The sequence below is a fragment of the Hippichthys cyanospilos genome, chromosome 8 (genome assembly GCF_059441005.1).
Source record: "Hippichthys cyanospilos isolate Australia breed blue-spotted pipefish chromosome 8, RoL_Hcya_1.0, whole genome shotgun sequence".
Lineage (NCBI taxonomy): Eukaryota > Metazoa > Chordata > Actinopteri > Syngnathiformes > Syngnathidae > Hippichthys > Hippichthys cyanospilos.
The window spans coordinates 18,436,120-18,463,315 of NC_142376.1; the positions used below are offsets into that span (position 1 = coordinate 18,436,120).

At 38.5% G+C, this 27,196-nt stretch overlaps 4 protein-coding genes across 6 annotated transcripts; 2 read left to right on the forward strand and 2 right to left on the reverse strand.

Annotated features, from left to right (window-relative positions):
* Positions 1–508: 508 nt before the first annotated feature.
* Positions 509–4,049, reverse strand: paox (polyamine oxidase). The gene is made up of 10 exons (XM_088421409.1): positions 3,813–4,049; positions 3,343–3,519; positions 3,131–3,261; positions 2,884–3,065; positions 2,471–2,652; positions 2,225–2,394; positions 1,906–1,991; positions 1,308–1,420; positions 1,072–1,226; positions 509–998 (listed from the first exon to the last, which is right to left on the reverse strand). Exons 1-10 carry the CDS (start codon positions 3,964–3,966, stop codon positions 843–845), a joined length of 1,506 nt encoding a protein of 501 aa, XP_088277535.1. The 5' UTR covers positions 3,967–4,049; the 3' UTR covers positions 509–842.
* Positions 4,050–5,811: 1,762 nt separating this feature from the next.
* On the reverse strand, positions 5,812–26,786 carry rassf4a (Ras association domain family member 4a). Of its 3 annotated transcripts, none has more exons than XM_088421410.1 (11): positions 26,709–26,786; positions 20,686–20,747; positions 20,537–20,612; positions 11,476–11,585; positions 11,096–11,175; positions 10,367–10,539; positions 9,790–9,891; positions 9,199–9,250; positions 8,977–9,098; positions 8,230–8,327; positions 5,812–5,881 (listed from the first exon to the last, which is right to left on the reverse strand). In XM_088421410.1, the coding sequence occupies exons 1-11, from the start codon at positions 26,709–26,711 to the stop codon at positions 5,812–5,814; spliced, it is 948 nt and encodes a 315-aa protein (XP_088277536.1). In that variant the 5' UTR covers positions 26,712–26,786. The 3 variants fall into 3 exon arrangements, with proteins under 3 accessions (XP_088277536.1, XP_088277538.1, XP_088277537.1); XM_088421412.1 differs by lacking the exon at positions 26,709–26,786 and adding an exon at positions 21,413–21,543; XM_088421411.1 differs by lacking the exon at positions 26,709–26,786 and adding an exon at positions 21,238–21,366.
* LOC148420407 (uncharacterized) lies at positions 13,164–14,255 on the forward strand. The gene is made up of 2 exons (XM_088421414.1): positions 13,164–13,305; positions 13,683–14,255. The coding sequence occupies exon 2, from the start codon at positions 13,684–13,686 to the stop codon at positions 14,071–14,073; it is 390 nt and encodes a 129-aa protein (XP_088277540.1). The 5' UTR covers positions 13,164–13,305; position 13,683; the 3' UTR covers positions 14,074–14,255.
* On the forward strand, positions 22,671–24,391 carry LOC148420408 (C-X-C motif chemokine 11-like). The gene is made up of 4 exons (XM_088421415.1): positions 22,671–22,757; positions 22,888–23,005; positions 23,082–23,165; positions 23,933–24,391. Exons 1-4 carry the CDS (start codon positions 22,691–22,693, stop codon positions 24,030–24,032), a joined length of 369 nt encoding a protein of 122 aa, XP_088277541.1. The 5' UTR covers positions 22,671–22,690; the 3' UTR covers positions 24,033–24,391.
* Positions 26,787–27,196: the final 410 nt, after the last annotated feature.

The following is a 27,196-nucleotide window of genomic DNA, read 5'->3' on the forward strand; positions in this document are numbered from 1 at the left end:
TGCAAGAATTATGTTGTTTAATCATCATTTTGAATTTTTTTTTGTTATTCAACTGTGCTCATTAATAGATCGATGAGTAACATTCGGGTGAAATATGTATTTAAGAAATACAGCAAAGGGTCTCTTTTGTAAATAAAACAAGTTGAGGATCTTTGATTTCAGCAATTGACAAGTGGGAGCAATTTCGAGTCAATTTTTCAAGTGTGTTTTGCAATGCTTATACAATATTTTGTACAGCAGGGCGTCCCAATTCTAATTGCAGAAGTGAATCTCCATTGAAATAGCTAATAAACAAAACAAAACAAAAAAAATCTAAAGTACTTTTTGGGGACGCTAGTGTAATGCAATTTGTAAAGGGCGTCGTATGATGCAATTATGGTTTTGCTAACCACTTGTTCAAAATGCTGCAAAAAAATATTAAATGAAATAGTGGCAGAATTAACCATTCCACATATAACTGAAATACATGGAAAATGGTTCAGCACTCAAAAAAACCCAGACAATAAAATAACATATCTATTTTTTATTGGATTAGAATTAAATTATTATAGATGCATGAAACTTCTTGGGGTACAATTATGGAAACAACAAATACAATTTTACAATCCTATAGTGAGACTTGTAGCTCTTTATATTGCAGAATTCGGGTGGACAAATTTAAAGTTAATTTTTATAAATTTCCCATTTCTTAAAAATAAATACATGAATGTTGCTCTCCAACAAATCCAATGCCTCTGAATTAACACAAACAATTAGCAGCTTTTCATTTTAGGTGCTTCTTAGGTTAATTATCATGATGAAGTTCAAGTTACAATGAAATCCATTCAATTAGCATCATTCCTTTAAAGCTTTGATTTAGTTGGGTGTGCAGGACAAGCGGAAGAGGAGTAGTGAGCGAGGAGCCTGTCGGCTTCCCTCCAGCCAGTGAGAAGTGCGCCATGGACAGTGGAAAAGTAGCAAGGATGGGTTGCCTCACCTGCAAACAACACCTGCAGTGGCTGAAGAGGACACAGCAGTTTAGATTTCTTATTTTGACATCAACTCTTTTTTTAACGTTTCAAATGTCAGTACTTGTGAGAGTGATTGCTTAGCTGGCAGAGGCTCCATCAAGTTCTCCAAGTCTTGCAATGAGCAGCCCCTTGCAGGGTAACTATACGATCCGCATGTCCAGGGGTGGTGAAACCATTGAGACCTCAGAACTCTCCGCGGCGTGATTACTGGATTACCTAGCACACACAGACAGAATTAATACCAGAAAACAAGTCAGGCTTGTGCAGTAAAGTAATAAAAGACCGTTACTCATTTACCTGTAAACCTACGGACGAGTTGTGTGACGGCGTGCAGAACCTCCTGCTCAGACAAAGTCTCCATATAATTTGACTCATGCCCAGCGATCCAGCCACACAAAACATGGCCGAACCTGAGAGTTGAAATGTTTTTAAAATCCACAAAAAAACAAAACAAACAAAAAAAAAAACATGCAATAGCATTTTGGACGTTGTCACTGTCAAACAAAAAGCAGCCATCAATTTCTTTTTTTAATTTTTTGACTAGTCGTCAATCAACCAATTGCAGGGCACATTTTGAGAGGCAAGCATTTACACTGAGATTCTCACCAATGGAAATTCTCAAATAACCCAACATGGACGTTTTTGAAATATGGAAGGAAGCTGTCATACACCACCTTTTCTGTATAAAAGGCAGATGTGTACCACTACACTACTAGGGCTCAATACGCTAAGATTGTGCATAACCAAGTCACCAAGTCAATTAAATTTTAAGTACTTTGGTTCATAATTAGAATGTCAAACACTAAAAATGCAACATGCATTTCTGTGCATTATCTGACACAACCTAAGCAATGAGAATCCATGATTCAATCATAGGGAGTGTTGGACAGCTGACCTTTCGGTGGGTTTTAACACAGTGAAGCCAAACAATTTCTTTATCCAAGATCCCGGAACATCTTGCACCTGGTCCACCATGGCGTCCTGAACAACGTGACGACAAATAACAGATTAAGTTTTAGGTCATAAAGATTAATCATCAATTATGCAGAAAAGGTAGAAGATAAGCATTGGGCAACAGAACATTACAATTCAACTTTGACAGAGAGGATAATGTTCTACTTTGACAAGAGCTATTGTGTACTGTAATTCATTTATTTACAAGGGTTTTTTGAAACCAAAGCTGAATCAATCTCCAACTTTATTTATGGACTCACCTCATCTTCCCACACTAAGTAGATGACCTCACAGTCCTCATCCCACCAGGGCGAATCAAATTCCACAAATATTTTATTGTTGGTGCCAAAACCCAATCTCTGGATGGAGTGCATTTTATGCAGAGGAAGAGGAGGACAGAACAGTGACATAAGGTGTATTTTTAAGTAGCCTGACCAAACAGAAGCAAGACCACTTTAGTTACCTGAGGAGGAGTAATTAAATAAAGTGCTGACGTGTGATAATACCTAAAGGAATTGTGACGATCACATGGTCCGCAGGCACCATCTTCCCATCTTCGCACTCGACTTGAACAAGTGCATCTCTATTGTCGGAGTTGTTCCAGTGGATGCAGCGAACGGGCTGGTTGTAGCTCACCACACCAGCAGGCATCTCTGACATCAGATTTCTTACAAGTCCCTCAAAACCTCTGATTAAGACACACAGTATATAATATTATGGGTGTCAAACTATTTTCATTTTAATTCATGTTGTTACTTTTGTTTCCTTCCATTACTAGTGAATCTCCATATGGAATCTCATTAGTGTTCTATATGCTTGGAGAAGTGTTTTGTATGATGTAAGTGCCATAAGCAATTATTAAAATGTTGAGTATGCACAGCATGCATGTGTTTTTTGCACACTATGTTGGACTACAAACCCTGGGAAAGTGCAGTCAAGGCCCAGTGTTGTTTTATAGAGGCCATTAGCACCCAAGCCCAGGTCATCCAAGCTGTGAGTACCACTAACGCAACACTCCACCTTCAACATGGTGCTGATCATGCACCGTTGCAAAGATCCTGTTTTGTTTGCTTTCAACTTCTCTGCTGATCTTTGCAGAACCTACACCCAACCAGGACAAAATGTTACTGTTAAGTTGTGGTTGAACAAAGACATGATTTTCATACCTCTGCACGTATGAACTGGCCCACGCTGGGCCACGGTTCTCCTCCCTTCTCATGAAATTCCGTACTCTCATCCAGAAGCTCTTTGAACATCTCCATAGCGGGGTACACATCCTCAAGGCTTATCTTGCGACCTTTTAATTAGGAGGAACGTCACATGAGTTCATCCCAGTGTTTGATTGAGGTGGAAAAAAGGAGACGTTTCCTCAAGAGACCTGAGCTGGTGAAGACATTGGGGATCCATAAAGGATGTCCTCCAACATCTGCCGCCTGGTTCTCAGGGGTCAGGGCATCTGGACTCAAAAGGTCGTATTGCCGAGCCAAACAAAATACCGGGTTCTCCTCGGATGGTCCGTGGATCCAGTTGGCCCCTATTTCCACTATGTTATCACCTACATACAAAAAGTAGAATAGTGTTGTCGACCCATTGTGAATTCCAAACTTCCTCGCAAATTCCTAAAGTATACTTTGTTACGTTGAAAAAATATTAATTGTCCATGTATGTGAACGATTGTTTATCTACATATGCTTCTCCATACGCTGCTTTAAAAAAAAAAAAAACAACAACAACATTACTTAAAACATTAAAAAAATACACCCCGAGTTAACCGCTGTTAAGTGATGCCGTGAAGTGTTTCATTCATTATTCACGGTAATTGTGGCCTACAAAGTGCGTTGGACTCACCAAATTTGCCAGTTTTAATCCTACCCCCGCTTCTTCCGGTAGCTTCCAATATTCTCACATGATTAAATCCTGCTTTAACCAGTCTGTGTGCCGCTGCTATTCCCGATATCCCGCATCCGATTATCACTATTCTTGCATCTACAGACCCCGACATCGCAACGGAGAGCTCGTAGTAGACATTGACAACGAAAAACTTACCTCACGCACACAGTCAAGTTAACCGGACGTTAGTGTTGGTGAGGTGACTTCTGATAGAGACTTTCAAAATAAACTTATTTTCATCAAACAAAGGGTTTGGAATTGTTGCATTTTTCTTTTTTGATTTTATTTAGTCAGCTTCATTCACGAGACTAATTAAAAGTCGAAATTAAATTCTATTGTTGTACTGCCATAATTTTTTCTTTTTGTTTCATTTTATTGAAAAGCAATATTGAACCCCCCCCCCCCCCCATCATGCACTTTTTACTAGTACACCTCATTCAAATAAAACCTATACAAAAGCAGAATATAAAGGTGCGTTTGTAAGCACACGTGTCTTAACACCTAAAGTATAACAAGACACTTGATCTAAAGCTCATTTTAAAGGCGTCGGACACAAGAAGTCGCGAGCAGTTACATACTGCTCAGTTACGTAAGCTTTTTACTTGATTATTTCAAAATGCCCAGACTGGAATTCTTTCATAAACTAAACTGAAAACGCTTCCCTTTTTTTTTTTTTTTTTTTTTTAATTTTTCAATGGTCGGCAAGTGGTTTTCCACAACTGCATTGCATCCTTATGTTCGACGTTTCTTATTTTGCTGAATTTATTAGTTCAGACTTATGTAATGTTTGGTTTATACATTACATTGTACTGTCGGAGTGTCGTTTTTAGATTTTTGAATACAGACTACATTTTGTACATCTGACGTTTATGTGATATACGTATCACACGGAAAGAGGATGTAAATGCTTGACCAGCAGATGGCGTTATTGGAAAAGTCTACATCGGTTTGTGCAGTCGAAGTCGTCCCTATCTTGTTGGACAAAAAGGTAATTTAAGAAAGGAGGTAAGAGGATATTTTTTTTTCTTTCTTTCTTTCTTTCTTTCTTTCTTTCTTTTTTTTTTTTTTTTTTAGAGTAGGGTTGACACAGGGTTGACACAGTGTCAATGTTGACCCAGGTACGGCACTGCCATTCTTGCTGCTATTGATGGAGACGAGACATACAATGCATTTTTTTTCCACAAGAGAAAAGAGGTCCGAAAAGTAGATGTGTTTCATCAAAAATAAATAAATAATTTAAAAAATGCATAGTTACTCTTGATTATTGTGTCACTAAATTCGGACAGTTTTAAAGGGCAGTTCTTTTTCTAGCAAGCGCCCCCCTTCATTCCAATTCTGTATTGCTGATACGATGAGACAAACTTTCAGACAGCTGAGGCAGGCTTTGTGTTTTGCGCTTTCTGTGGAATTGCAATCAACCACGGAAAAACTACATTTCTTTGTCCAAATGTATCTTGGATATTATTGACTCTGGAGTCTCAACCAAAGGAAAGCGGATGTCTTAAAATATATCGGGCTTTATTAATTGCATTAATCACTGAATAATAACAGTGGCCTCACTGAAGGTCAAGGTTGGCCCTGCAAAATGATAAGTCAACACTTATGACTGTTAGCCAGAGTGTGGGAAACAAGGAACGACTTGTCTCTCTCAGGATACCCCATTGTGTAACGCACACGCACACACAAAAGCGGCACATGGGAACAAGTTGGCAGAAAAGATCACTCAGAAGAACAATGCTAATACAGTCATCAGTTACTGTGTGGCAGAACAGGAAATGATAAGTCTCTTTTTTCAATGACATGTTTGTTTCAAAGAGAAATGCAACAACTTTAAGGCCATAAAGTTGATTTATTACATAAAAGTCATGTAAAAAAATCCAAATACAAAATGCATGTAAGCTGTGAAAATGTGTCATATACATTGAAAATATATAAATAGTGTTACGCACACAAACATTTATACTGACTCACAGGAATTAGTTTTATCCTCCAGCTGATGAACAATCATTGACCTCAATGCGATGTACCTGCACAAGGGGAAGAAAACACAGAATCTGTAAGAACATACTTTAAAAAATGTTGTGTCGTCAGGATCCACATGGCCTTCTCCAAAGAACGAGACATAATCAAAAACACTGAACTGCATTTAAAACTGTACACTTATGTAAAATACCGTATACATTTATTTCCAATCATACTTCATTTAATAGTGTGTCTACAGTTGTTTGTGGTAGCTTCTGTATGTTGCTACACCTATGTAACATTCCCCAGGCTTTCAGACTCTCTCTCTCTCTCTATCCATCCATCCATCCATCCATCCATCCATCCATCCATCCATCCATCCATCCATCCATCCATCCATCCATCTATCTATCTATCTATCTATCTATCTATCTATCTATCTATCTATCTATCTATCTATCTATCTATCTATCTATCCATCCATCCATCCATCCATCCATCCATCCATCCATCCATCCATCCATCCATCCATCATCCATCATTAAAAATATAATTAAAATAAAAAAAGTAAAGAATACGAGTACAACTACTAAGATGCATTTAGCGCCTTTCAGGACAAGCAAAGGAGCTTCATAGATACTTGCAGATCAGAATGCGTTCCAAGTAGAGGTGGGCAACTTATATTTTTTTGCTGGTCCAACATTCATCAGAGCCCAACCCCTTTCCGTCATCGTCAGTCCGACATTTTTTCAAGCCAGACGCATTTGTAATCATCGGTCCATCAATCTGTGGGTGTATTTTTGCCCAACCTTTCACCACCACTAGTTGGCGAAATGTGACTTTTTTTTCTGGTCCGTCATTTGTCAGGTGCTAAACTACTTCTGTCTGCACTCCCACTAATTATTTTTTTCTGTTTTAGTCCATACACTTAAGGTTAACACCATGTCTGTGGTTCTACAGTTACACTGCAATTGAAACACTACACAGTGATATAAGTGTAACACAAAAACAAAGCCAGCTAAGGGGTTTAACCCAAGGCTATAAAACATCATCATGTTTATTATTCCACATTTGAGAAATGCATCGGAAAAGAGTGCAGTTAACAATCATGTCCATTGGATGGCATTATCTTGCTTTACATTAGCGGCACCCAACCACCGGTCCGCGGCCCGGTACCAGTCCGTGGATCAACTGGTACCGGGCCGCGTGGGCTGCAACCGGAATAATGTTTTGGAACTGACTTAGTGTAACAGTTCATTCATCTGTGCTTTGTTTGGTCTTTGTTTTTTGGCGCCGCTTCTGGCCACTGTTGATATTACAAAGTGAGAAGGATAATGTGCTTTTGAGAGCAGTCAGTCAGTGACGCGCACCCGGTCCGCAATATAAATCCCAAGTGTTGACCAGTCCGTGGTGATAAAAAGGTTGGGGACCGCTACTTTACATGACACTCAATTAGTGGATGTTGTTTCTCATTTATAACTGCCTGCCCTACACCTACTGAAGAATGTTTTCATTAACATTTGTCCAAATTTGTCTAAATTTCATCTGTCACATACACTACAAATAAAACAAAGTACTGATGAGCTTAAATTTTCAAAGAAAACATCCTTAATTAGGGAATTAAAAAGCTTCCATCTTAAAAAGCTCTATCTTGCATTTCTTGGCCAAGAGTCAAACAGCGAAAGAATGCAAATTTGTTCTGCATTCCGAGAATGCTCTTACCAACAAGAAAGCTGAAACCAGGACTAAGAACCGAGCAACTACAAATAAATCTCCGGTAAAGTCAGCTGTGTTATAGCTGTGATTACAAGTAGTGAACTGAACTAACCCAGTTTATATACTCAAATGAACATATTCCTCCACCGCTTGGTGGTACTGTAAAGTGACTATTGTCATATTGACTGTACTAGGTTGATTGCAGTTTGTACTATAAAGATGCAGCAATATCAGAGTTAAACATTCAAGTCAGTTGAATTATATTTAAGTAAGCAAAAAGGGTCATGTTGGGATGACGGGCATCTGACACACCTCTGACGTAAAGTCTATCCTGACAATTACAAGAACGTATGAAAATTACAATTCTGACTTTTTAAAATAATGTTTTATTTTTTTATTTTTTAGCGTTCCCGTCATTCGTCACTCCATCTGCAAAACAACAGACAAGTCCATCAGTGCCCACCTCTGGTTTTAAGATATTAGATATAGTAGATCAATTTTCACATTGTTTGGGTGCTGATACAGGAATGTTGCTCATATGACTGCAGCAAATAAACAAACACAGCCTCCATTGGCAAGCAAGTTTCTGTTGATTTCATAATGTGCAGGAAATATAGATATTAGCCTCACATAATGCGAATGGACATGTTTGATGAGGAGTGCTTTGTACGACATGCGCTCAAGACTCTTCACTTACTTTTTTGTCAATTTGTTTATCTCACGCTCTTCTTCCTCTTTTAGCTTCTCCACAAAGCTGTCCAAAACTGGGATCTCAAACTTGATGTACTGGGCAACCTGGCAGGGACAAAACACAAAAACATAAAAACTGAAACAATCAAGACGTGATTGACGTTGCAGATGCACTGTAAACGTTCCCGTATGATTTGCAGAATTTGTCAGATAAGTACCGGTACTTAATTACATTTTTTTCTCAATGACTTTTAAGTGTTTGGCTAAAAGAGGGTAAAAAACGGCTCGTATTAAATGAAGAAATGAAGCTTCAATCAGTGAAAAGCAAGAACCGAGGTGGCTGCATGTACACAGGATGTGACTTGGGACTTGGAGTGATGCCGATGAGAAACAAAGAGGATTTCTGCTTCACCCAGCTGAAAGCTGCTTTACTGTTGAATAGCTCAATTTTGCTCTCACACAGAATGCGACGTGACACACACGCACACGTTGAACTAACGTAGCAGCCAATTTGGTGTATTTATCTTCTGTATTGCATAACCTGACTCTTTCATATATTTTCATCAAAGATCCACTTGAGCATTGCTACACCAAGGATTTGTGTTCAACTCAGTGCAGTCACAATATGGCCTATGGTTTTCCTGAGTGTAGTTTCCTCAGTGTGCTTAATTTACCCAATATAATTAGTCCATTGTGTGCCTACGCTCATTTTAAAGAGGTCATCCGTGGTCAAGGTGGTGAAAATGAGACTCACGTCGTAGGTGACCTCCTCTCCCAGGTCAGCTTCCATGATAAAAATTTTGGAGATCATCTCACAAGGTCCGTGAAGCACACGAGTCACCAACGGGTATTCACTATCCTTCAATTGGGTCCGCTCTAAATCCAACAATAAAAAGAATTGCAATCATCAAGAACTTATGAATCTTCTATTCACTTTAAAAGGAATATGTGAATTTATGGAATAATAACAACCTACCACCAGACTCATGGACCATGTAAAGAACAAATTCCTCTGATTTATTCTCCACCTTAAAGATACAAATATTAAAACATATTCTCTACTGTTCAAATACAGTATATAATAATAATAATAATAATAATAATACAAAAGTGCTATACTTGTTTTAGTCGCAGTGAAACAGTAGTTGTAATTACAGCAATTTAAAAACAACAACAACAAAGTACAAGCTTTTGATATTCTCAACAAAAAATACAGTTATACATTATGACCAAAATAACCATAAATCCTTGTTTTGGACAGCTGCATGTGTTCCACCCACAATACTTCAGGATTAATAATTTTGAGGTACCTATTTTTAAGAAGATAAGCATTATGTTTATAACGTGCATAAAATGAGATTACAATCAACATGTTTTCAAAAGTAAAAAATAAATATTATATTATACAAAATTGTCTAATATTTTGACATTGAATTTTTATTTATTGACCACATATTCTAAAATTAAATAGTAAATTGTTTGTAATGTTTATAATGTTTAATAGTGCGGTGTTTTTTGCAGTTTGTACAATCACTCTAAATTAACATACAGTATATGTTTGCCTTACCCGGAACTTTTGGAGCAGCATGTTCAGGACCTGTACTGTCGTCATGGCGCTGTTTACTCTCACGTTGGTGACTGAACCAAAGGCCGGAGTGAACACAGATGTCTGTCAGTAGGGTGATACAAACGCAGAATATCGGGAGGATACTGTAAATAATTTTGTTTGGCTACTTTCATGTTCAGTTTTTGCCATTTCCCTACTTATGGGCTTTGAACATTTTGTACGGGAAATTCAAACTGGGTGGGAAGTCAGCAGTTGGGCAGCTGCACAGTGTTGGACGATACATACACACACCCACCCACACACACACACACACTCTTACTTCAGCCAAAGAGGAACGGATGAAGTGCTCCTAATAGGTCTCATTAGTGAAATATGCACGTTGCCAACCCATTGTAAAACACGAACAGTGTGAGTACAAGAACATCCTTCCAGGAAAGACCTTCCCTTCTGCACCTGCCCGTGTCTGTGTGGACATGTTACCGTATGTGCGTCTGTGTGGACATGTTACCGTATGTGCGTGTGTGTGTGTGTGTGTGTGTGTGTGTGTGTGTGTGTGTGTGCGCACAGGTTTTTGTACCTTGTGGTTGTAGAAGTGTCCGTTGATGGAGAACCTGTGTGTGCGTAATCGCTGCAAGTCTTTGGCCGTGTTTGTCCTTGACCTCCTCTGGATGTGCATGAAGGAAGCGTCGCTTCTGGTTCTCAACAGCTGTGGAGACTCTTCGTCGTCCTGCACCCCCTCTGCACCCACTCCTTAGTAAACAAAAGACATTATTTGTGCTTTTCAAATTGCCAGACAAGCTCCCGGTACCAGCTCCAGGCTTTCTCTAACATTTCAAATACATTCAGGATGATTAAGATTTTTATGATTTTTAAGCCAAATTTTATGTCAGTTGTTTTGTATTATTTGTTGTGTTTATTTTCAATTTCCAGGTACTACAGAGATTCCAAATTCTACTGAATTTTATACTGATGAAAAACGCCACATGGCTAAACAGGTTGCAATTCAATCCAATAATCTGGATCGAAATGTTCCGGAAATCTGCAAAGGATCAAGAACCATATTTCAGTAAAAGTTATGAACTAAATCATGTTCTATGAGGGGTGAAAATTGCAGCTCAAACTTGTTAATTTGTTTGTGTCTAGTTACACGTGACCAGAATTGATCAGCTTCTCATGATCAGATTACTTCTGCACGTGAGATGTGGAATTACGCTGAGTGAAGCGAAGCTGCAACCTGTTCCCCAAGGTGTAATCTGTAATTATCAGATGTGTGTGTGTAGGATTAAAGGGCACGTTTGTTACTCACCTGCTGGTCCATTTTCCCTGCCAAGTGAATTATTGTTTGACTCTGTTAATCGTGGCTTTGAAATGAGAGACATGTTGTTCCTGTAGAAACAAACAAACATACTGAAATTTACCAGGAAGGGAAATTATATCCTGCATATGCCCTATGCTATACTATGTATTTATTTGACCAATTTTCAAAACACCATATAATTATATACCCATCCATCCATCCATCCATCCATCCATCCATCCATCCATCCATCCATCCATCCATCCATCCATCCATCCATCCATCCTGAAGAAGCATTTGTCTGACTCAAGTGATGATGAACAAGCACGTGTCCTTTTGTGTGTTCAACACGGGGCGAGTGAACAAGTCCGTGAACTCGCTTCTCGTACCGGCTGGGACGAAGTCTTTCGTTGTCGTCGTACATTTGAAGCCTGATTGGTCGATGCAGACCCCAATGGATGTTCAGCAAACCCTCCAGGATGAGCCCCCCCGCCTCCTCCTAAACACACACACAAGTAACACGTTTCTGAAAGAGGAAATCCTGAGGTGTACGTGCAAGAACAGGCGCTCCAGGGTGAAGCTTTTCATTTAGGAGTGCCCCGCCCTTTCAATACAGTGCAGGAGTGAAGTAATGTCTGTGAAGCACAGAGGCCCACAGAGTCGGGACTGATTTAGGTCACGTATTCTAGGCACAGGGGCCAAACATTTTATTTGACCAATTTGAATTCAACCTCTTACATTTAGCTACAAAAGAAAAACATTGCTGCTTGTTGATAGACGTTAAAGGTTTTAATGTGAGCACAAAAACAGGCAAATGGCTTTAAAAGAGGATGGTGAATAATATTTCCCCATTGGTAAACTACATGTGACCCAAATTTAAACATTTTAAAGTAATACACTAGTTTGGGGAACTCCAGTTTCCCGTGAGCCATATTCAACCTGTTTCTGATGTCTCTCACTTTCAGCACACCTGATTGAAAATATCAAGATCATAATCAGTCTTTGTGGATTTCAATCAGGAGTAATGCGAGGGAGACCCCCCCCCAAAAAAAAAATACGTCTGGAGTTCTTCCATCTGATTTAGGGGTTGCTCGTAGGATGAATCAAACAGCAAATAGAGGAAAAAAAAATGGTCGTGTCATATTGGCCATTTTCAGTATCAGACGATTTTCTGCTTTAAGGACAATTATGAAAAACATTATGAATACAAAAGTTTAATACAATTTAATTATTGAATTTATTTAATTATATAATTCAAGATTTTAATTTGCCCATGCAGGGCATCAATGAAATGACACAAACTGAAAACAAGTTAAATCTATACATTTATAAATAGCTTCTAAATTGATAAACAATACATAATACATACATAAATACATCCATCCATACATCCATCCATCCATCCATACATACATACATACATACACGCTATATTGTCCGTTAGAGTCACAATAATTAAATCTGTTTTTGCTCGTAGAAAATGTTTCACCTTTAAACATCTTAAATTTCCATTATTATGTTTTGTTATTTCGGTACTTTAGCTACACTGCAATATATTGACACATTTCTGACTCATTTAAAAACCTCAACAGTAACTAAGATTACATATAGTTGATTAAAAAAACTTCTAACATAATAAAAAAAACAAATAGCTAACAAACTTGGAGTTATGCAACTCCCTATTTTGTTTAGAGGCTCTTGGAGTGCATGACAAATCTGGAATATGTGTGTCTAATGAGTGAATTGGTACACTTTCCATGATGTCAATGTGCAAAGAGTTGTTTTTAAATGCCAAGAGCTGCTACTGAGATTTTATTTTTATTTTGTATTAATTTATTTTCTCAATTTGTCATTGCCAGAGGGAAGGCTGAATTGTTCCCATGGCTTGATTGTTTCTGCAATATAAACATAGAGCAAGTCTGAAAACACACTGCTCCAAGGTTTCCGTAGTAGGCATGAACACACCCTTTCCATTCTCTCTCTCTCTCTCTCTCTCGCTCTCTCTCTCTCTCTCACTCACACACACATACACGCAACACGCATGCATGTACATAGTAAGGTCAGCAGTTATATTTAGCACTCACGCCTAATCAGCCTGCTGCAAGCTGCCTCTATAAAGCTGGGCTCGGAACTCCACCAGTTAGACTTTTGACCGAGGCGCTCTCACTGCACTGCTCTGCTTTCTACATCACAACTACAAAACAAGTGCACCAACCAAGGTGAGCAAGCTTCTTCTTGTCGCTTCATACGAAATAGTATTGCACCAGACTAACTACAGACACAATATTTTTGGTAAAATTTTTTTGGTAAAATTATAACTTTTTGGTGAAATGGTGAAATTATATATATAATATTGTAATTACGTTATAAAAGAAATCACTGTTCAATAAAACTGAATACAGTTCATAAAATAAGATAGTTATCAACATGTGATTGTTGGCATTTAATATGTACAATGTAATTTTATCAGAATTAATTCACTTCTGCAATGTTCCCTTTATTTTAAAATGACTTCAGACCCGTTTCATAATACTAACACCAACTCCACAGAGAGACAACATACAGTCTACTGATGCTTTTGTTTTTGCTCTTTCAGCATGAAACACAAACGTTTGCTGCTGTCCTTGCCCCTCTTGCCAACCATCATGGAGACGCTGGAGGACTCGCCTCTGCATCCCGCCGCCTGCCAGTCCACTCAGTCCCTGGACGACTACATGAGCAGCATACAGGCTCTCGCTCGTCCCGACGGGACCCTGAGCTCGGGCCCCTTCAGGCTCCAGAGACCCCCCAGGCTGAGGCAGTTGTCCAAGACTCAGATGAAGCACTCTGTATCGGCCTCGCTTCCTCGCGGCTCCCCGCGCACGCACAGGATTTGTCGACCCTCTTGCGTGGGTGCGAGCGGCACGGAAGATTGTTCTCTCAGGAGACAACAAGATAGTCGAGGTAAAGATCCCGTGGACTGGCTCTTTGCTCAAATGAGGACTTGAGGGACGTCTTAAGGGGCACTTTGACAGAAGCGAGGTCACAAGAACTTGGATACTGGGGAAGGATGGATGCACAAGGACTGAATGGCTATTTATTTGCATGAAATGTGATGGCACTCTTGTTTACACTCTTTGTACGTATGTATATGCTACACTTTGTATTAAACTGCTGATAACATTTTGTATATGAAGTCGTTTTACTTTCACAACAACCTAAACACTTGCAGGAGTTATTAGTCCGGATACAGGCACCCAGGCCAAGACAATCTCAAGGCACATACTGTGTAGACCATTGGAGTCAAACTCCTGTACTCACGGGCTGCTATCCTGCATGTTTTTGATACTTCTCTCTCAAACACACCTGATTTAAATGATTAGGATCATTTTCAAGCTCCATTGGAGCTTGATGATTAGCTGATCATGAGAATCAGGTACATATTGAGGAGAGAAACTTGGAAAACATGCAGGATACTGGAGTTTGACACCTGTGCTGTAGACAATAACATACACATTCACACGTGTGAAAGGAATCTGGAGAAACATTTGCATGAAGAAAAGGACAAAAACACAATTGGAACACAGAACCTCATGATTGAGTGGCCAAGGTGCTCCCGCCAGCTTAATTTGCTGCCTCAACACAAAAACATATTTGTGATTTTTTTTTTACACCATCTATAAGAGATAGATTCATAAGTTACAAACTAATAAAAATAAAATTACAAATCCAAACAATTAACATGTATTAGCATTTATTTGCTTTACATTATTGTATGATAAATGAACACGCATATTGTGATGAGAGTTTAATGCCAAATATCCAAACATACAGTCTGGCAATTGTACACAAAAAATGTAAAGATTAATATATTTGTTTAAAACAATAGTTCACATTAATAGCATGCCATGAAAATGTTGCTAGTGAAAGGAAACTCAAAATTTTCACCCACAGCTTATTGTTGTTCTCTGTACTTTCTAAATACAACAATATTTTAAAAAAAAAAAAAAAAAAGGCAACTGCAGCACAGTGAACTAGTGTTTTGCGTGTTTGCTGCAATGAAGAGGAAATCGAATCTCATTTTCATGTGCAGAATTTGCATGTCTTTCACTCCATGGGTCCATGGGTGTACGGTACTATAATTACCCTCTTTTCACAAAATCAGCTGTGTGCCCTAATACGTCTAAGCGCTATGTGGTAAAATAATTAAACAAAACAAAACCAAGCAAAACCGATGAATGAATTGCTTACATCTATTTGATGTAAAAACAATAAAATAAACACTTAAAAATAATGCAGCACAAGACTGTCATCTAGCGGTAAAAGGTTGTGCAACAACTCTGTCGTCTTAAATTAAAATAACCTAATACAACCACTAGAGGAAGCTATGCTCACACCAAATGATGGACGTGCGGTGCACTGATTTGAGTACAGTACAGTATTTTCAATTGTTGTTTTCATTTTACTCTCGAGGTTAGACATTTCAATCCTGATCTACATAATTTATTCTAAACTAAAAGAGGGAATGAACGCCTAAATACAATTTAGTGCCCCCTACTGTTTCATTTGCTAATTTCTTTACAAACATCCTTTTAATTATTAAAACATGTAAAATAGAAGCATCGTTAGCTGTTTTCCCCTATAATAATTGCTGAACATGGTGTCTTCTCAACCTTTTCCCCATTTTTCATGGGGGGGGGGGGGTTAAAGGGCAGAAGCCCGAACCAGGTGTTCCCAGTTGAGCTCTCTTGTCGGCTACGAACCTGGCATGACCCTCATTACTGGCTTCCATATTCAAATGACATTGGACATTTGGCCAACATTTCATGTCATATGATTTATCTTAATTCTTACTTTTTTTTTTTTAATTTACACCAGCACAAGGGTTGCCTCACGAGTTGCCATCCATGTGTGTGTTTCATCTGGGTACTACAATTTCCTTCCGCATCCGCATGTTAGTTTCATTAAGAATTCTAAATTGTCCTTGGGTAGCGGTATCAGTATGAATTCTCGTTTGTGGTTGGCTTTGCTTCCAGCTCACCCATTATCCCTTTTGTGGATAAGTGACATCATATGGATGGATTTTTAAATCAAATAATTTCATTGATATTTCAATTGTACTAAACAAAAAAAAGTCATTTAAATTTACGATACATAATCTGAAAATGTCAAATTGGTTGCACAAAATATTTTAGATATGTTTTGTTGAGGATGACAGGAAAATTACTTCAGTTTATCAAATTTTAATCATGTACCACCAATAACTAAATGTTTTTTGAGTGTGTTCAATGTATGAAAAACAATTTTTTGTGACAGAAATGATTGCCAAAACATAAAATCAAATAAAAATGTTAAAAATGAAGATCTCAAGGCAGGTTTATCTTTTGTCATTCTAACATTATCAAATGATCTTCTCCTAAATATCCCCATTCAGGTTACTGTTCCACACTTACCCTGCAAACAAGTTAGGGCATATTCTCAACTCCGACAATTGGGTCGGTGCTCATTTTCCCAAACCTACAAATCATCGTACCTGACTCTTTCTCCCGTGACTTGACTCACACATCACCTGACTACACACCCAGATCCGCGTGATCATGACGTCGTCTTCAAAAAAGCCACAACAAGATGAATGAATTGTTATTCACTGACCTCTTTTTTCACCGGGTCTGTTTGCCTTCATCTGCTTCAACTGTACATATATTTTAGATTTAGTTACAGTCTGGAAAAAACACCAAACTGTTTTCATGATGTACAATAGGCAAAATGATCTTTATTTATTGTTTTAATTTAGATTTTGTTTTGTTTTGTGTTATTCACGTCATGATTCTTTTGTTTTGTTCCAGTGCATTTTGATTGCTTTGTTGATTTAGTCTTTCAATCACTCCGCATGGCTAGTTTGCCTAGTTTAAAAATAGTTTCTTCTAGTGATAGTGAGAACCACATGCACCATCAAAACTTTCACCCGACTATTCTGGCACAAGTGCCAATATTTCATTAGTATTCATTCACTCTATGGCGCCATCATGTGTTCACTAAAATGTCACCCAATTCAGCAGTAATTTCCCTCTACAAAACAGGTGAAAGGGTGACACCGGGGAAGAGTGGTTTAGCACGTGCTCCTCACGGTTCAGAGGTCCCGGATTATAATGAGATATTATCCTACTTGGTGATTCTTCATTTGACAAAAGTACTGCAGTTGCTGGAGCTGTTCCCATCATGGATATCGAAGCTGCGCACACAACAATTCAATTGACGCATGGATTCACCATCAAACCACCAAATCACTTCTCGAATCAGTCACATGATGCGGTGCTTCAGGAAGCTTCCAGCATCATTGCTTACGTCACTGAATCACACTCCAAACCATGCTTCGTTTTGCAGCTGCACGCATAAACGATATCTTGCACTAAAGATGTTTTTGCACTACACCATTAGCACCATCGTCTCTATTTGTTTTTTATTGCTATTTATTGCTCAATTATGGAATGTAGTCTGCTGCTCTGGGAAGTGAACAGAATAAGAATTTCATTGTACGGTGCAACTATATACTATGTGACAATGAATTTCTTGAATCTTGACTAAACGACACACCATTTGAAGTATGTTCATTTCGCCCATCACTAGTCTCTTCTTATGAGCATTCATCATGCTTTGCTTTCCATCTCCCCGATACTTGGTTCCACCTTCTGCCATTATCAACAAACCATTCAACACTTTATGTGTGAGGAAGCCACTGCAGTTCTTTATTGGTCTTTGCCTCCATACTTCTCTATGATATTTCCACCTTTTTCCATCATTATCAAAACCACTTAAAACTTTGTGGGTATGAGGACGTCACTGCAGTACTTTATTGTTCAGGGTACCAGTATTGGGTACCAGAGCCGATGTTCTATACAGAGCCAGCATACCTCACTCACTATTGAATAGAAAAAAAAAAAAGAGGATTTACTCAGCCTATCAGGAAATAATGTACGCGCACCGGTAAATCATTTGTTACTGACTGTGCCTGGTATTTGTGCTCGATGGTTTCAGTTCCCACTCCTTGATGGTGTGAATATGAGTTTGAATGTTTGTCTTTTTCAATAGTCGTTCCTCGTCTATCGCAGGGGTTATCGGTCTCACGTTGATGAAATTTTCCAAACAATCACCTATAAAACGTCATGAATGTTACATCAAAATGTAAGCATGTGAGGTGCACTTGGATTTGTGATCCTCTGACTGACTGACTGTGATTTTGGCTAAACCTTTAGCCACACTTCTGGCGGAGTGACTCAGCGTGTCACTCCAGGTCGCCGGGTTGTCTGTGATTAGGTGCTCATGTTAATGCTGTTTACTTTATTCAATGAAGTGAACTGGTATCTGTGTCCATTACTCACCACAATTGAAGAGCCAACATTTTGTTATAACTAGTAATGGTAGATTGTATTGTTAACTCACAGAGTTAACTTTACGATAAAATTGTTGTTGTGTAGCTTAAGCCAATTGTATTTGGCAATAAGTACATTGCACTAGGGTTTGGAAAATAAGTCACCCCATTTGGGTAAGTCTTCTTTAAAAATGGGTTGAACAAAAACGACTGCCTCAAGGCTCCACTGACCCACGTTTGCGCTAGAGATCGCTAGTGCGCCAATGCTAATGCTATTATATTATATTATATTATATTATATTATATTATATTATATTATATTATATTATATTATATTATATTATATTATATTATATTATATTATATTATATTATATTATATTATATTACATTACATTATATTCTATTATATTACATTACATTACATTACATTACATTATATCACACATACAAACATGTTTGTAAAAGATAATAAACAGTATTTATATCCACTCATTTCCACCCATCTAAGAAAAACAAATTTTTTTTCTTTTGTGTGTGTGTGGTCAATTCTTTGAGGAAACAATCAATGGGATAATCTATTTTAAAAACAGATTTGATAGTGACATCACGACATTGTACTTTAGCTTTACTTTACTTTAGCTCTTCAAAAGAACAAAATAATTCTTTATAAGAGATTTCCAACGCTCTGTTTCTGCGCAGCTCTCCTGGTCTCCCTTCGCGTCTGCCTATAGCGTGTATGAGTTTTATTAGGAAGATGTCCCTGCGTGACCTTTGACCAATGAAAGCAGGAGTAGATACAACTCCTGGGTGGGAGTGGATTACAACTCCTGCCCTCATTGGTCGATGATTGCGCCGGGAGCCAATCACGTGTCTTGTTGCGTTGTAAATGTCTTACCTGGGTCTCTTATTTGTAATAAATTGGAATTGTGCAAACTCTTATTATCATGTTTGGTCAGCTACAGGCTTCACTCTAATTCGACTTCCAGGCGCGACTAAAATGAGGCCAACCGCCGCATCCGTGAGACTACAGCCAAGAGATGACAACGGGAAGAGTTAACAGTACAGTTACTGTATAAGGTTTAATAATTTAAGATTTAGATAAATATGTGTACTGCAGTAGTTCGATGTCCAAGGAGTGCCGATGACATGTGCATTTTCAGTTAACCTGTCCATCTGGGATGCAGGGAGCTGAATGTTCCCTGAATGTGCTCCTCCGCAATATAGCATTTTTATTTTTAATGAAAAAAAACAACAACAAAAATCTGCGATGCACCGAGGGAGCGATAGGATAGGCGCAAAGTTGTGAGGGATCACTGTACTTGAAGAGAAAACAATGCTGCAAATAAATGTATACAATATTTTACAAATTTATGCAAAGTTTTGAAGGTTGGTCAGTGCTTTTGGTGATGTTTAGTCTTTCAGAGAAGGCCCACACAGCACATCACATCTGTACAGTTTATACATCATGCATTCTATGTAACTGTAATTATATGCTGTGATTGTGTTCCTTATGGAGACCATCAGATGGAATGTGAGGGATTTTCCCAGAATGAGACAAAATCCTGAGTCTGACTGGTGGGGGACAAATATGAGGGACACATCATGACCACGGTTAGCTGCCCCCACACACACACACACATGCACATGTTCATACACGAACACATGCAGTCGACCACTCTGCAACCTGCTGCTTCACACTAGGGAAACTCCTGGCCATAAATGCCACAGAACAATTATCAAACAAATGTCCACACTCCAGTGAACATTTTTACACCAAGCACTTTTACACACAGTAAAAGGTTAAGTTGGCAAGTGGTTTGTTTGGGTGTATGACTGCATATTTGAGAGGTCCACGTTTTTATTCCATATTAAAAGGAAGGAAATGGGGATTTTTGGTGGTTGGTGCTCTGAGGCCCAAAGCGGACAGTTGCACACAGCTGGTTTTAATCCCCTTTTTATGCCCGAGAACACTGGTTGAACTGGTTTCAGTTTTGTTATGAGTGCACTCCACGGGGTGATGCTTTTCTCATGCAGCCAAATATAAACAAATTGTACTACCCAAACAAACTCTTTCTGCTTACTGTAATAGGTGATTATTACCTCACGAGCCCGCAGCTGGAAGTTCTTGCCTTCATGGTAGCAATTGTAGGTGCGAAGCAACAACAGGATATCAGACCTGACAAAAGAACAACCTTGTATTAATGCTAGTCAGTGAAATCACAATTGTGTTAAAAGTAAAAACGACTCACTTGGGTATTAGCTTGTCTGCGCTGAGCTTCACGTAAGCTTTCTGTTCTTCCATTTTGTCCAGCTGTGGCCCAAAAGAATACATTAGCATGTTGTCATAGTAATAGTAATGCAATTCAAACCATTTTACAAAGATTTATCAAGTTGCATGTCCCATGTGGTCACAAGTTTCATCAAAGGTGCTGTTGGCAGTTTTTACGTTAAATTTTCCCCCAACAACTCAATAACAAGAAGCTTGATATATATATATATATATATATATATATATATATATATATATATATATATATATATATATATATATATATATATATATATATATATATATATATATATATATATATATATATAAATGTGATTAAAACAACTAAATTTAAAACAAACTATGCTAATTGTAATTACTTGATCACAAATTATCTGTTATTTTAACACTCTTAATTTTAATAGTTATATGAAACACAAATCAAGGCCATACATATATTATGATGGTTCACATTTTTAAATTCGAACTAGTTCTTTACAATTGGTAAACTTGAAATGTAGTATCAAGATACCTGCAGTTGCTTTCCACCAAACTGTGGAGCTGCACAGATCTGCTAGCATCCCAAAATAATTGGCAAAACACAACCATCTCGCAAAAGAAACAATAAAAGATAGCTTGTGCAAGCAATGGTAGAAAAGCAAGTGGACTATATCTTAATGTAACAGAGTAGAAGTAGCATTACTTACCAAAAATGCTGATAGATAGATAGATAGATAGATAGATAGATAGATAGATAGATAGATAGATAGATAGATAGATAGATAGATAGATAGATAGATAGATAGATAGATAGATAGATAGATAGATAGATAGATAGATAGATAGATAGATAGATAGATAGATAGATAGATGGATGGATGGATGGATGGATGGATGGATGGATGGATGGATGGAAGGAGGGAAGGAAGAAAGAAAGAAAGAAAGAAAGAAAGAAAGAAAGAAAGAAAGAAAGAAAGAAAGAAAGAAAGAAAGAAAGATGGAGCAGATAGGTTCTCCTAGCTGTGACTAGAGTGAAAAGGGAAGAGTGGCACTTAGGATAAATCACATGGTGTTGTTGACACAAAGCCAGCAGACTGGCTGTGAGGCAACAGACTATAACTACCACTGGCAAAGTTTAAAACATGAACCTGAGCAATTCACAGGTGAAGACTGTGAAGCCTTTGCTGTGCTTTACCTTGAGAAAAATGCTTAAAATAGTTTACATCAGACAGTAGTTACTGGAAATGGAAAGAGAATTTACTCCCGATTAAATACAGCCTCAGATTGAGGAAATGTAATTCAAATGATGCATTGTAAAACTATTGTGAATTATAACCTGTACAAATCAATGGCAGAAATTCACAATTGGCTTCAAATTTGTGATCTTGTGCACACTGTAAAGACCTTTTTAAAATCAGACCCCCACAAAAATTAAGGATTGAATTTAGGTCTGGGGACTGGACGGACATACAAAAAAGCAGTTATACTATCGTTGCTTTCATTTGATGTTTGACATTGAATGGTGGAATTCCTTTTCAGCGTCATCTTTCTGCCAGACTTGGAAATGAAAATTTGGCTCCACTTCAAGCTGGAGGAAAACAACCACAAAATATGACTCGTCACCATGAGGGTATAGTGTTCTTCTGGTGATGCACGGTGTGGTTTTTGCATTGAAACAGACTTTTGGAAGATTTTTATTTCCTCCAACATGATATTTGATTACGCTGTGGAACTGAACACTGGTCTCATTATGTTGTAAAGTATTGTCTCTTATGGGGGAAAATTTTAAGTAAGACTTTCACCATCCTATTATAGAGTGCAAAATTCTGCCCAGGGTCTCTGCAGCACTCATAGAAGGAAAGTGCTTTAGGGAATTTCCGGGTGTGGAAAGCCCAGCTCTTTAGTGTGCGGGGGAGGAGCGTAAGGGTATAAAAGAGTGGCGTGTCGTTCAGGAGATCACTGTCAATTTTCAGTCATCGTGAAACATGAGGCTCAACCCTCAGTCAGTTTGCAAGCTCATCTTGCTGGCCGCTTGCTGTGTGCTGAACTCAGGTGAGGACATCCCCCGCTCGTGTTGTTTGTTTAGTGTCCCTACTGTTGCAGAGTTGTATGTGCCAGTGTAACTTAATCTCAGGACACCGAGTGACCCCGGCACCTAATCCCCTTATTTGTGCTTGTTCAGAAAGCACGTTTGTTCCCGGAAGATGTTTATGTCCTGAGACACAGGCTGGAGTACGAGGCAAACTGCAGGAGCTCACCGTGTACCCCAAGAATCCCAACTGCGAAAAAGTCACTGTGATGTGAGTTGCACATACAATACACAAAATATGCAAACACACATTCAAGTGACCTAACATGCGCCATCATGTTTTACAGAGTGACACTGAAGAGCAACAATGAGCCTGTGTGTCTGACTCCAGATGCTCCAATGGGGAAACAGCTGATCCGATGTTGGAATAGGTAAGATCAAGTCGAAAAATATTATTACCCAGCAACTTTTTGACTTAAAGTGCATTTGTATTTGTTTAGTTGCCGGTAATGATATAGGAATGGTATTGTTGTTTATTTGGACACAAACCTCTATGGCGGAAAAAAAATCATTTTAGTTTTTCTATTCATATTTAGTGGCCAGAAGATGAGTGGCCTGCATTTTATTGGTATTGACAAAGTTCCAAGGACGATTTGAGGGTCATGCAAATTTGCAGCTCCTCAGAATTGTCAAATTATTACTTTTTTTTTAATGTGTATATCATTCCCAGCAGGAAAAAAAACAGGGACTCCCAAACTGTGGGGGTGCACAAGACTAGTGTAGGTCAGCTTAAAAAACAAAAAAAAACAAAACAGCAACAAAAACCCTGCTTCACTCCAAATTTGCCTATTATATAAATAACAGTGAATTTCCTACACATTAGTACTTGTAATACATATGCACATGTCACAAAAACAGCCATTGTGGTGTATTTGTATGTTCATGCTCACCCAACCCCCATGTAATCCTTCAATTTAGGTTAAAAAGGAATGGTGACCTCTATACGTAATTGCACTATGCATCACTCCCTCCGCATGAGGGTATAGGTCACAGACATTGAATGTTATTTTGTTTGCATTTGTCCAAGTTACCAAAAACGCCAAGACAAACAAAGCAAACAAACAGTATGTGCATACCCTTGATTGACAACTTTTCAGATCACAAAAAGCCATGTAAAAAAGGTTGGTTTGTTTTCTAGAGCCAAGTCTCTGGGTCGCAACGTGAAGCTGTGCCTGAGGAGGAGGAGGAGGAGGAGAGGTCATCGCCAGCGTTCTCGACACCGAGGGGGACTCAAATAAATGCTGATGGTCAAAACAGCATGCAGCTACAGTGTAAGAATGGATTATGTGTACATTGGACTTTGCAATACAAGCTGATATCAGGGACTTTGAAAAACAGCAGAACACTGTGTCATTTTTTAAAAAGTGTCAGTACAGCTCAGATTCTGTTGTCTGCTTGAAATGAGATTGTCTTTTACACATTAGCTGTAAGACACAGTATTTATCTGTGCAGATATCATGTTCACTAAAAGCCCTGGAGGCCAAACATTAATGGACTTTTATAGCTTTAACCAGTCAATATTGTTTTTTGTGTGTGTTATTTATTTTTCATACTACCATTTTACATGTTCTTTTGTAAATAAATGAGTTTAACGGTATGCCAGTGTGTTATTTACGGTCAAAGAGAGGAGGACAAGAGCATTACTTCTACAGAAGGATGTGAGAGGTCACATGATCTTGGCTTTAGTTAATAAACCACAGGATATGAGTCATTCAGCGGGACAACTCTCGACCCAAACATCAAAAAGTGGCACAGATTCCATTGACAGAAATTTCTCTGTAACATGACATGTTATTATATCACATTACCTTTTCCCCTTCTTATACAGTACATTGCAACACATCCATATTACAAGATGCGAAACAATGAAAGTGAGTTGTTTATGGTCTATTAAACCTCCCACTCACATTCTTTATTGGACTTCACTTAATCGCTTTGCGCTGACATTGAAGAATCAATGCTCGTGTCATAACCTGCCTGGTTTTCCATGTACAAACTGATCTCTGTGATATCGGGATTGTTGCGAAATGACTGCAGACATAGCTAAGTGGTGATAAATAATGAATGGAAAGCGAAAGTGAGCTGGGTAAAAAGGGCCTTTGGTCATTCTAGATCAGAATTTTAGGGGACTTTTGCGTAATGGCACCAGGCAATGATTGATAGATAAGTGAATCGACACAACCGTTTTTTTTGTTTGTTTGTTTGTTTATATGTTTTGGTTTGGTTTTTTTTAATGATGGAAAATCATTTAATAACCAGACAACACCGCAAAATGATGCATGGAAATTTTAGAGGAAGAAAAATCCCTACATAATTAACAAAACTTGAATTTGAAACAATCACAGCATGACTTTCTGTAGGTGTGGCCTGTAAAACAAACAAACAAACAAACAAACAAAAAACGTATGCCGTGAACCTCTTGACCATGAGGTAGACAAGCCAACTCCGAGGTCAATATATTAGTACTGTTGATTATAAACTATAACAAAAAAACAAAACAAAACAAAAACATAACAGTAGAGCAAATGGCTGTGTTCTCCAAATCTAGTTCATTCACACATTTCCGAGCGGTTAGTGGTACAATGCTGCCACCTTGTGTTTAAAGCAGGAGCATGAAAATTGCCCCTTGTGAAAAGCTTGAGCTCCATTCTATGTGGATCATGTGGATTAACTCACTTGTAATGTCCCTTGTGACACCAGAAAACAGTGCCAATGTTTTACACTGCATTACTGATGCCTTTTGAAATTCCGTTTCGTTCCCCAGAATTTTCATTGACTTCTATATGATCATCTCAATCTGGTCTGCCCTTGATTTTGTTTACTATTGAATGTATACTTTGATTGTTTAGTGTGTTTACTAAAGTGACACCAACTACCATAAAAAAATACTTCCATGTTTGACATAGGGTTGGCTATTATGCGGTATGTATATGACAATATCAGATAACTGAGCACTTAAACTTACAGCGACAGACAGACAGACAGACAGACAGACAGACAGACAGACAGACAGACAGACGGACGGACGGACGGACGGACGGACGGACGGACGGACGGACGGACGGACGGACGGACGGACGGACGGACGGACGGACGGACGGACGGACGGACGGACGGACGGACGGATGGATGGATGGATGGATGGATGGATGGATGGATAGATAGATAGATAGATAGATAGATAGATAGATAGATAGATAGATAGATAGATAGATAGATAGATAGATAGATAGATAGATAGATAGATAGATAGATTAGCTTGTATGCAGGTATGTTTGTCCAACAAAGAAAATGTCAGTATAACAATTTGGTTTTATAGGAATTTGAGTCAAACAAAGAATAAGGAAATCTTGCAGCTGTCAGTACTACAATACTTATCAGAACCCGAAAATACCAATTTTACATAACCTGCATACTTAATTGAAACTGGAAATAAGGTAAATCTCTTTTCTCCAAATCTGTCCCTAATTGTGTGGTCAGACTGTCCTCCGTGCCTCTTTACACATTTAAATGCATTCCCAGTCTGCCACCATTACTATGAATAATTTAGATAACAATGACAAAAGCAGAGAAAGGCTTGGATTGGGAAAAAAGGTGTTATCTCCCCTGTCTTTATTCTCCATGTGGACAAAGAGGCATCGCGAGAGCTGCGTCCAATTATCACACTTTCACCAGCAACAGAGCCCAAACATCATCATTCATAAACCATGCGTCCCCATGCGCGAAAAGACGCATAAAGAATGTTGACGCTCTCGCAGCTACTTAAGAATTGTGAGGGAAAACAATCAACCGTTTTCTATTTACAATGTCACCAACTTGAGGGCATTTTTTGTTAAGTTAAATGACGTAATTCGCAATTTATTAAAAAAAATATAGGCTACAGGTTATTTCGTTGTTAACTAAAAGCGTCTTACCATAGCATTAGAGGTCTCTGGGTTTCTTCGGGTGGACTATGCCACTTATCTTTTCAGTCTTCTTGTCACCGAAAGCCGCACAAACAAACGGACATCAAAATGGGCCAATAGCGGCCAGCAGTGATAATGTATAACCAATCGACGCCGCGCATGGGCGGGCCTCGTGGTATTAGCGGTGCATTCCACTTTCTGGCGTATTCTAAGTCCGGCAGTTCACGCAACCACAGTAATTTTGCATGAAAAAAAAAAAAAAAAAACTTTAATGGTCGCTAGATGGCTGTTGTGGACTTTGTATATTCATAACAAGCTGTCAGAATAAATTAGTTGACAATGAATTTGAAATTCTGTAGCTTTTTAGAACGCCTATCCTGTTTTGCTTCCTTTCTCTGAATAAAGGAAGAAGCCACCATAGCCGTGTCCGTGATTTATTCCTCCCATCCTGTTTTTGATCCCGGATCTTCCATCTGAGCCATTGTAGTAGGAGAACA

Coding starts and splice junctions, on each gene's coding strand:
- LOC148420408 (XM_088421415.1), top strand. CDS start 22,691: ATGAGGCTCAACCCTCAGTCAGTTTGCAAGCTCATCTTGCTGGCCGCT. Junction 23,006..23,081: donor TGCGAAAAAGTCACTGTGAT/GTGAGTTGCACA, acceptor CATGTTTTACAG/AGTGACACTGAAGAGCAACA. Junction 23,166..23,932: donor CTGATCCGATGTTGGAATAG/GTAAGATCAAGT, acceptor TTTGTTTTCTAG/AGCCAAGTCTCTGGGTCGCA.
- paox (XM_088421409.1), bottom strand. CDS start 3,966: ATGTCGGGGTCTGTAGATGCAAGAATAGTGATAATCGGATGCGGGATA. Junction 3,262..3,342: donor CAATGTCTTCACCAGCTCAG/GTCTCTTGAGGA, acceptor CCTAATTAAAAG/GTCGCAAGATAAGCCTTGAG. Junction 2,395..2,470: donor GATCGTCACAATTCCTTTAG/GTATTATCACAC, acceptor CTGTTTGGTCAG/GCTACTTAAAAATACACCTT.
- rassf4a (XM_088421410.1), bottom strand. Junction 11,176..11,475: donor GAAAGACTTCGTCCCAGCCG/GTACGAGAAGCG, acceptor TTGTTTCTACAG/GAACAACATGTCTCTCATTT. Junction 9,892..10,366: donor GACACTTCTACAACCACAAG/GTACAAAAACCT, acceptor CCCTACTGACAG/ACATCTGTGTTCACTCCGGC.
- LOC148420407 (XM_088421414.1), top strand. CDS start 13,684: ATGAAACACAAACGTTTGCTGCTGTCCTTGCCCCTCTTGCCAACCATC.